Source organism: Procambarus clarkii, chromosome 36 (genome assembly GCF_040958095.1).
Source record: "Procambarus clarkii isolate CNS0578487 chromosome 36, FALCON_Pclarkii_2.0, whole genome shotgun sequence".
Classification (NCBI taxonomy): Eukaryota; Metazoa; Arthropoda; class Malacostraca; order Decapoda; family Cambaridae; genus Procambarus; species Procambarus clarkii.
The window spans coordinates 17,595,519-17,606,505 of NC_091185.1; the positions used below are offsets into that span (position 1 = coordinate 17,595,519).

The 10,987-nt window shown below is 38.6% G+C and overlaps 1 protein-coding gene across 1 annotated transcript in view; it reads right to left on the minus strand.

Annotated features, from left to right (window-relative positions):
• The window catches only part of LOC138371659 (uncharacterized), a 142,221-nt gene extending 131,710 nt beyond the window's left edge, over positions 1–10,511 (minus strand). Inside the window, exon 1 of the mRNA XM_069336660.1 lies at positions 10,325–10,511. Coding sequence (XP_069192761.1) covers positions 10,325–10,484 — 160 coding nt within the window. The 5' untranslated portion in view covers positions 10,485–10,511. The remainder of the gene's footprint in view (positions 1–10,324) is intronic.
• Between the last annotated feature and the right edge of the window lie 476 nt (positions 10,512–10,987).

Consider the following 10,987-nt stretch of genomic DNA (forward strand, 5'->3'; position numbering starts at 1 on the left):
GAAATGATAAAGCTACCCATTTCATTATGTATGAGGTAAATTTTTTTTTATTGGAGTTAAAATTAACGTAGATATATGACCGAACCTAACCAACCCTACCTAACCTAACCTAACCTATCTTTATAGGTTAGGTTAGGTTAGGTAGCCGAAAAAGTTAGGTTAGGTTAGGTTAGGTAGGTTAGGTTGTCGAAAAACAATTAATTCATGAAAACTTGGCTTATTAGGCAAATTGGGCCCTGCATAGTAGGCTGAGAAGTGCGTTCTGGCTATTAGGTACGACATATATATATATATATATATATATATATATATATATATATATATATATATATATATATATATATATATATATATATATATATATATATATATATATATATATATATGTCGTACCTAGTAGCCAGAACTCACTTTTTGGCCTACTATTCAAGGCCCGATTTGCCTAATAAGCCAAGTTTTCCTGAATTAAAATATTTTTTCTAATTTTTTTGTTATGAAATGATAAAGCTACCCATTTCATTATGTATGAGGTCATTTTTTTTTATTGGAGTTAAAATTAACGTAGATATATGACCGAACCTAACCAACCCTACCTAACCTAACCTAACCTATCTTTATAGGTTAGGTTTGGTTAGGTAGCCGAAAAAGTTAGGTTAGGTTAGGTTAGGTAGGTTAGGTAGTCGAAAAACAATTAATTCATCAAAACTTGGCTTATTAGGCAAATCGGGCCTTGCATAGTAGGCTGAGAAGTGCGTTCTGGCTATTAGGTACGACATATATATATATATATATATATATATATATATATATATATATATATATATATATATATATATATATATATATATATATATATATATATATATATATATATATATATGTCGTACCTAGTAGCCAGAACGCACTTCTCAGCCTACTATGCAAGGCCCAATTTGCCTAATAAGCCAAGTTTTCATGAATTAATGTTCTTTCGACAACCTAACCTACCTAACCTAACCTAACCTAACTTCTTCGGCTACTTAACCGAACCTAACCTACAAAGATAGGTTAGGTTAGGTTAGGTAGGGTTGGTTAGGTTCGGTCATATATCTACGTTAATTTTAACTCCAATAAAAAAAATTGACCTCATACATAATAAAATGGGTAGCTTTATCATTTCATAAGAAAAAAATTAGAGAAAATATATTAAATCTGTAAAACTTGGCTTATTAGGCAAATCGGGCCTTGTATAGTAGGCTGAGAAGTGCGTTCTGGCTACTAGGTGCGACATATATATATATATATATATATATATATATATATATATATATATATATATATATATATATATATATATATATATGTCGTACCTAATAGCCAGAACGCACTTCTCAGCCTACTATGCAAGGCCCGATTTGCCTAATAAGCCAAGTTTTCATGAATTAATTGTTTTTCGACTACCTAACCTAACCTAACTTTTTCGGCTACCTAACCTAACCTAACCTATAAAGATAGGTTAGGTTAGGTTAGGTAGGGTTGGTTAGTTTCGGTCATATATCTACGTTAATTTTAATGCCAATAAAAAAAATTGAACTCATACATAATAAAATGGGTAGCTTTATCATTTCATAAGAAAAAAATTACAGAAGATATATTAATTCAGGAAAACTTGGCTTATTAGGCAAATCGGGCCTTGCATAGTAGGCTGAGAAGTGCATTCTGGCTACTAGGTACGACATATATATATATATATATATATATATATATATATATATATATATATATATATATATATATATATATATATATATATATGTCGTACCTAGTAGCCAGAACGCACTTCTCAGCCTACTATGCAAGGCCCGATTTGCCTAATAAGCCAAGTTTTACTGAATTAATATATTTTCTCTAATTTTTTTCTTATGAAATGATAAAGCTACCCATTTCATTATGTATAAGATTATTTTTTTTTTATTGGAGTTAAAATTAACGTAGATATATGACCGAACCTAACCAACCCTACCTAACCTAACCTATCTTTATAGGTTAGGTTAGGTTAGGTAGCCGAAAAAGTTAGGTTAGGTTAGGTAGGTTAGGTAGTCGAGCAAACATTAATTCATGAAAACTTGGCTTATTAGGCAAATCGGGCCTTGCATAGTAGGCTGACAAGTGCGACATATATATATATATATATATATATATATATATGTCGTACCTAGTAGCCAGAACTCACTTCTCAGCCTACTATGCAAGGCCCAATTTGCCTAATAAGCCAAGTTTTCATGAATTAATTGTTTTTCGACTACCTAACCTACCTAACCTAACCTAACCTAACTTTTTCGGCTACCTAACCTAACCTAACCTGTAAAGATAGATTAGGTTAGGTTAGGTAAGGTTGGTTAGGTTTGGTCATATATCTACGTTAATTTTAACTCCAATAAAAAACAATTAACCTCATACATAATGAAATGGGTAGCTTTATCATTTCATAAGAAAAAAATTAGAGAAAATATGTTAATTCAGGAAAACTTGGCTTATTAGGCAAATCGGGCCTTGCATAGTAGGCTGAGAAGTGCGTTCTGGCTACTAGGTACGACATATATATATATATATATATATGTCGTACCTAGTAGCCAGAACGTCGTATTCGGCCTACTATGCAAGGCCCGAATTACCTAATAAGCCAAGTTTTCCTGAATTAATATATTTTATTTTATTTTTTTCTTATGAAATGATAAAGCTACCCATTTCATTATGTATGAGGTCAATTTTTTTTTTTGGAGTTTAAATTAACGTAGATATATGACCAAACCTAACCAACCCTACCTAACCTAACCTAACCTATCTTTATAGGTTAGGTTAGGTTAGGTAGCGGAAAAAGTTAGGTTAGGTTAGGTTAGGTAGGTTAGGTAGTCGAAAAACAATTAATTCATGAAAACTTTGCTTATTAGGCAAATTGGGCCTTGCATAGTAGGCTGAGAAGTGCGTTCTGGCTACTAGGTACGACATATATATATATATATATATATATATATATATATATATATATATATATATATATGTCGTACCTAGTAGCCAGAACTCACTTCTCAGCCTACTATTCAAGGCCCGATTTGCCTAATAAGCCAAGTTTTCCTGAATTAATATATTTACTATAATTTTCTTCTTATAAAATGATAAAGCTACCCTTTTCACTATGTATGAGGTCATTTTTTTTTTATTGGAGTTAAAATTAACGTAGATATATGACCGAACCTAACCAACCCTACCTAACCTAACCTAACCTATATATATAGGTAAGGTTAGGTTAGGTAGCCAAAAAAAGCTAGGTTAGGTTAGGTTAGGTAGGTTAGGTAGACGAAAAAACATTAATTCATGAAAACTTGGCTTATTAGGCAAATCGGGCCTTGCATAGTAGGCTGAGAAGTGAGTTCTGGCTACTAGGTACGACATATATATATATATATATATATATATATATATATATATATATATATATATATATATATATATATATATATATATATATATATATGTCGCACTTGTCAGCCTACTATGCAAGGCCCGATTTGCCTAATAAGCCAAGTTTTCATGAATTAATTGTTTTTCGACTACCTAACCTACCTAACCTAACCTACCTTTTTCGGCTACCTAACCTATAAAGATAGGTTAGGTTAGGTTAGGTAGGGTTGGTTAGGTTCGGTCATATATCTACGTTACTTTTAACTCCAATAAAAAAATTGACTTGCTACATTATGAAATGGGTAGCTTTATCATTTCATAAAAAAAAAATAGAGAAAATATATTAATTCAGGAAAACTTGGCTTATTAGGCAAATCGGGCCTTGCATAGTAGGCTGAGAAGTGCGTTCTGGCTATTAGGTACGATATATATATATATATATATATATATATATATATATATATATATATATATATATATATATATATATATATATATATATATATATATATATATATGACCGCATATTCTGTATTTATTATTTTCTGGTTTAGGGCTTCTATCCCTCTAACTATTTTCTTAGCATCAGGGCTTAATTGAAATAGGAGTTCTCCAAAACTCATTTTCGTACTTTAAAGGTGAAGAAAAGAAGTGATTTACTATAGAGTGTATTACACTTATTTGTATAATTTGCACGACGTTTCGAACTCCATGGTTCATTCTCAAGTGAACAGATCTTACAATACTAGTTGATTTTATACCCGCATTAGGTCAGGTGATAATACAATGAAGGTGAAAACATGGGGGGATACAAAAGGGATAAACATAGGGGCTGAAGAAGGCTTATTGGCCCATACGAGGCATCTCCTATCCAAACACAAAGATTAATCCAGTGTAATTGGCCTGTTATGTTGGACATTGTCTTCTGTGTTGGCATCGATATGTTCTTGTCTTGTCCTTACTTAGTAAGGACAAGACAAGAACATATCGATGCCAACACAGAAGACAATGTCCAACATAACAGGCCAATTACACTGGATTAATCTTTGTGTTTGGATAGGAGATGCCTCGTATGGGCCAATAAGCCTTCTGCAGCCCCTATGTTTATCCCTTTTGTATCCCCCCATGTTTTCACCTTCATTGTATTATCACCTGACCTAATGCGGGTATAAAATCAACTAGTATTGTAAGATCTGTTCACTTGAGAATGAACCATGGAGTTCGAAACGTCGTGCAAATTATACAAATAAGTGTAATACACTCTATAGTAAATCACTTCTTTTCTTCACCTTAAAAGTACGAAAATGAGTTTTGGAGAACTCCTATTTCAATTAAGCCCTGATGCTAAGAAAATAGTTAAAGGGATAGAAGCCCTAAGCCAGAAAATAATAAATACAGAATATGCGGTCATATTCAATGAAACATGTTTGAAAGAAAACCTGCTGCCAGTATACACCAATATATATATATATATATATATATATATATATATATATATATATATATATATATATATATATATATATATATATATATATATATATATATATATATATACCTTCTTCTGTCTCTAGATCCTCCACTGTCTCAAGACCCTCTACTGTCTCTAGACCCTCCACTGTCTCTTGACCCACTACTATCTCTAGACACTCTTCTGTCTCTAGACCCTCCTCAGTCTCGAGACCCTCCACTGTCTTCTGACCCTCCACTGCTCTAGACCCTCTACTATCTCTAGACCCTCCTCTGTCTCTAGACCTTCTTCTGTCTTTAGACCCTCCACTGTCTCTAGACGCTCTACTGTCTCTAGACCCTCCACTGTCTCTAGACCCTCCACTGTCTCTAGACCATCCACGGTCTCTAGCCCCTTTACTGTCTCTAGACCCTTCACTGTCACTAGACCCTCAAAGGTCTTTAAACCCTATACTGTCTCTAGACCATCCACTGTTTCTAGACCCTCTACTATTTCTAGACCCTCCACTTTCTCTAGACCCTCCACTATCTCTAGACTCTCTACTGTCTTTAGACCCTCTACTATCTCTAGACCCTCCACTGTGTCTGATCTCTCCACTGTTTCTAGAACCTCTGCTATCTCTAGACCCGGCCCCTGTTTCCAGACCGTCCACTATTTTTAGACCCTCTACAGTCTTTAGACCCTCCACGGCCTTTAGACCCTCTACTTTCTCTAGACCCTCTACTGTCTCTAGACACTCTACTGTCTCTAGACCTTCTACTTTCTCTAGACCCTCTACTCTCTCTAGACCCTCCTCTGTCTCTAGACCGTCTAGAGTCTCTAGACCCTCCACTGTCTCAAGACTCTCTACTATCTCTAGACCCTCTGCTGTCTCTAGACCCTCCCCAGTCTCTAGACCCTCCACTGTCTCCTGACCCTCCACTGCTCTAGACCCTCTACTATCTCTAAAACCTCTTTTGTCTCTAGACCCTCTACTGTCTCTAGATGCTCCACTGTGTCTAGACCCTCCACTTTTTCTAGACCCTCATTTGTCTTTTGACCCTTCAGTGTCTCTAGACCCTCCACTGTCTCTACCCCCTTTACTGTCTCTAGACCCTTCACTGTCTCTAGACCCTCCATTATCTCTAGACCCTCCACTCTCTTTAGATCCTCTACTGGTTCTAGACCTTCTAAAATTTCTAGCCCCTCCACTGTTTCTAGACCCTCCCCCATCTCTAGATCCTCTACTGTCTGTAGACCTTCTAATGTCTCTAGATCCTCTACTGGTTTCTAGACTTTCTAGTTTTGATATTCCCTCTACTTTCTCTAGACCCTCCACTGTCGCTGGACCCTCTACTGTCTGTAGACCTTTTACTGTCTCTGGACCCTCCACTGTCTCTAGACCCTCTACTGTCTCCAGACCCTCTACTGTCCCTAGACCCCCAAAGTCCCTAGACCCTCCATTGTGTCTAGACCCTCCACTGTCTCTAGACCTTCCACTGTCTCTAGACCCCTCTACTGTCTCTAGACCCCTCACTGTCTCTAGACCTTCTACTTTCTCTAGACCCTCCACTGACTCAAGATCCTCCACTATCTCTAGACCCTTCACTGTCTCTAGACTCTCCACTGTCTCTAGACCCTCCACTGTCTCTAGACTCTCCACTGTCTCTAGACCCTCCACAGTCTTTAGACCCTCAACTGTCACTAGTCCCTCCACTGTCTCTAGACCCTCAACTGTCACTAGTCCCTCCACTGTCTCTAGACCCTCTACTGTCTCTAGACCCTCTACTGTCTCTAGACCCTCCACTGTCGCTAGACCCTCCACTGTCTCTAGACCCTCTACTGTCTCTAGACACTCTACTGTCTCTAGACCTTCTACTTTCTCTAGACCCTCCACTGTCTCTAGATCCTCCACTGTCTCTAGACCCTCTACTGTTTCTAGACTCTCTACTGTCTCTAGACCCTCTTCTGTCTCTAGACTTTCCACTGTCTCTTGAACCTCCAATGTCTCTATACCCTCCACTGTCTCTAGACCCTGTACTGTCTCTAAACTCTCTACTGTCTATAGAACTTCCACTGTCACTAGACCTTTCTCTGTCTCTAGCCCCTCTATTGTCTCTAGACCCTCTACTGTCTCTAGACCTTCTACTTTCTCTAGACCCTCCACTGTCTCTAGATCCTCCACTCTCTCTAGACCCTCTACTGTCTCTAGACCTTCCACTGTCACTAGACCCTTCTCTGTCTCTAGCCCCTCTATTGTCTCCAGAACCCTCTAATGTCACTAGACCCTCTACAGTCTCTAGACCCTCTACTGTCACTAGACCCTCTGCTGTCACTAGACCCTCTACTGTCTGTACACCCTCTACTGTCTCTAGACTCTCTACTGTCTCTAGACCTTCTTCTTTCTATAAACCCTTTTCTGTCTCTAGACCCTCCACTATCGCTGGACAATCTACTGTCTCTAGACCCTCTACTGTCTCTGGACCCTCAACTGTCTCTAGACCCCTCTACTGTCTCTAGACCCCTCACTGTCTCTAGACCTTCTACTTTCTCTAGACCCTCCACTGACTCAAGATCCTCCACTATCTCTAGACCCTTCACTGTCTCTAGACTCTCCACTGTCTCTAGACCCTCCACTGTCTCTAGACTCTCCACTGTCTCTAGACCCTCCACAGTCTTTAGACCCTCAACTGTCACTAGTCCCTCCACTGTCTCTAGACCCTCAACTGTCACTAGTCCCTCCACTGTCTCTAGACCCTCTACTGTCTCTAGACCCTCTACTGTCTCTAGACCCTCCACTGTCGCTAGACCCTCCACTGTCTCTAGACCCTCTACTGTCTTTAGACACTCTACTGTCTCTAGACCTTCTACTTTCTCTAGACCCTCCACTGTCTCTAGATCCTCCACTGTCTCTAGACCCTCTACTGTTTCTAGACTCTCTACTGTCTCTAGACCCTCTTCTGTCTCTAGACTTTCCACTGTCTCTTGAACGTCCAATGTCTCTATACCCTCCACTGTCTCTAGACCCTGTACTGTCTCTAAACTCTCTACTGTCTATAGAACTTCCACTGTCACTAGACCTTTCTCTGTCTCTAGCCCCTCTATTGTCTCTAGACCCTCTACTGTCTCTAGACCTTCTACTTTCTCTAGACCCTCCACTGTCTCTAGATCCTCCACTCTCTCTAGACCCTCTACTGTCTCTAGACTCACTACTGTCTCTAGACCCTCCACTGTCTCTAGACTTTCCCCTGTCTCTTGAACCTTCACTGTCTCTAGACCCTCCACTGTCTCTAGACCCTCCACTGTCTTTAGACCCTCTACTGTCTCTAGACCTTCCACTGTCACTAGACCCTTCTCTGTCTCTAGCCCCTCTATTGTCTCCAGAACCCTCTACTGTCACTAGACCCTCTACAGTCTCTAGACCCTCTACTGTCACTAGACCCTCTGCTGTCACTAGACCCTCTACTGTCTGTACACCCTCTACTGTCTCTAGACTCTCTACTGTCTCTAGACCTTCTACTTTCTATAAACCCTTTTCTGTCTCTAGACCCTCCACTATCGCTGGACAATCTACTGTCTCTAGACCCTCTACTGTCTCTGGACCCTCCACTGTCTCTAGACCTTCTACTGTTTCCAGACCCTCTACTGTCTCTATATTCTTTAAAGTCCCTAAACCCTCCACTGTCTCTATACCCTCTACTGTCTTTAGACCCTCTGCTGTCACTAGACCCTCTTCTGTCTCTAGACCCTCTCCTGTCTCTAGACCCTCCACTGTCTCTAGACCATCTACTGTCTCTAGACCCTCCACTGTTTCTAGACCCTCCAATGTCTCTGGACCCCTCTACTGTCTCTAAACCCTCGTCTGTCTCTAGACCCTCTTCTGTCTCTACATTTTCCAAAGTCCCTAGACCCTCAACTGTCTGTAGACCCTCTACTGTTGCTAGACCCTCCACTGTCTCTATCCCGTCTACTATATATATATATATATAAATATATATATATATATATATATATATATATATATATATATATATATATATATATATATATATATATTATATATATATATATATATATATATATATATATATATATAAATATATATATATATATATATATATATATATATATATATATATATATATATATAAATATATATATATATATATATATATATATATATATATATATATATATATATATATATATATATATATATATATATATATATATATATATATATATATGCGAACCAGTCTGAATGGCCCCTAGGTATATATGCAACCGAAAACTCACACCCCAGAAGTGACTCGAACCCATACTGCCAGGAGCACTATGCTACTGGTGTAAAGGACACCTTCACCACTTCATCACGACCGTTCATAAGATGATGGTAGCCGAAGTTATTTTACCCCATCATTCCGACAGTGCTCTCTTGTAATCTTGGGCATTGTATTTTATCAAATCGCCGCATTCTTTGGGGTACATGTGAGTAACACAAATGAGAACAAGCCTTAATTGTTATTGAGTTATTACGCAATAACGCAATTGCGTTATTGAGTTATTGAACTGAGTTATTTTGCAAACTTTGTCCGGTGTTTGTAATGAGTGATGCACCGTTATTTAATTTGTGTATATTAATATTAATAATAATAATGATTTCTACTTCCTTACGCATTTGTGCTATTAAGTATAATTTGTTTCATCAATGACGATTGGTTGACTAGGCGACCTGTATTTAGGCCTAGGATAACTTTATGATTAGTATTAGTATTGATTACTTACAATATTAAGCCAGAAATTCCGATGTAACTTTAATTTTAGATTATAATCATGATTTAATACAAAATGTTATAGTCACTAGTGACAAGAGAACATTGTGAAGCTGTAATTGCGATCTTATAGTTAATACATTTCTTCTATGACAATAATTTCGAGGCTTGCCATTTCGCTTCGTTTGGTGCGGGCGTTGAGCCAGAATACTTTAATATATAAACTTAAGAATTTATCAATGGTTAAAAGTTTTATAATAATCTCCCTTATCGAAGACAGGGTGCCAGCAATTAATCTAGTATTGCGGTCTCACAGTGACACACTCTATTGACCATATTCAGGATGCAACGCACAACAGCTGGCTAACTCACGGGTACTTATTTAATGTAGGCAAACAGATGAATCAGGTGACAAGAAGCTTGTCTAACAACTCCTGCTCCGCCCAGAGAACAAACCCGGGATTCTAGATTGTGAGTCGAAAACGGAGATCACTATAATACTTGTCTTATGTTCAACATTTAGAAACAAATTTATTTGCTTAAGATCTCAACTAATTATGGCTCCCAAATTATTTCCACATGTTAATTCTAATTTTGCAATGGTGTTCAAATAATTATGTTTTCTGAGAGACAGAGCTAGTTGGACCGTTGTTCACCTTACCTCTGGTGCCTGAGTCTCTCTCAGCCAACACGTTAGCCATTGCCAGCTGGTTAAGAAGCAGCGTGCTCGACATCTCTTGCAGAGTGTGGAGCGTGTGTTCCCCCGGCGCCACCGTCACCACCACCACCAGCAGCAGCAGGACGCAACAGTATGGTGCCATGGTGACCTTCGGGGAAGCCCGCGAGTGTACTCTGCTTTCTGCTCCTCCCGCTCTCCTTATATAGACGCTGGCATGCACACGCGCGCGCACACACACACACACACACACACACACACACACACACACACACACACACACACACACACACACACACACACACACACACACACACACACACAAACACACACACACACACGTGTGTGACAAAGAGGTGTGTGAAGAACTCAACAAAAGGTTCCAGGAGGTCTTTACAATAGAACAGGGAGATGTCAAGGCGCTAAAAGAGGTGGCAGCAAACCAGGTGACCTTGGATAGGTTCGAAATTACAAGAGATGAGGTCAAGAAGCACCTATTGGAGCTGGATGTGAGAAAAGCTGTTAGGCCGGATCGAATCTTGCCATGGGTATTGAAAGAGTGTGCAGGAGCACTTTGCTTACCACTCTCCATAGTGTATAGTAGGTCACTGGAAACGGGGGACCTACCAGAAATATGGAAGACTGCTA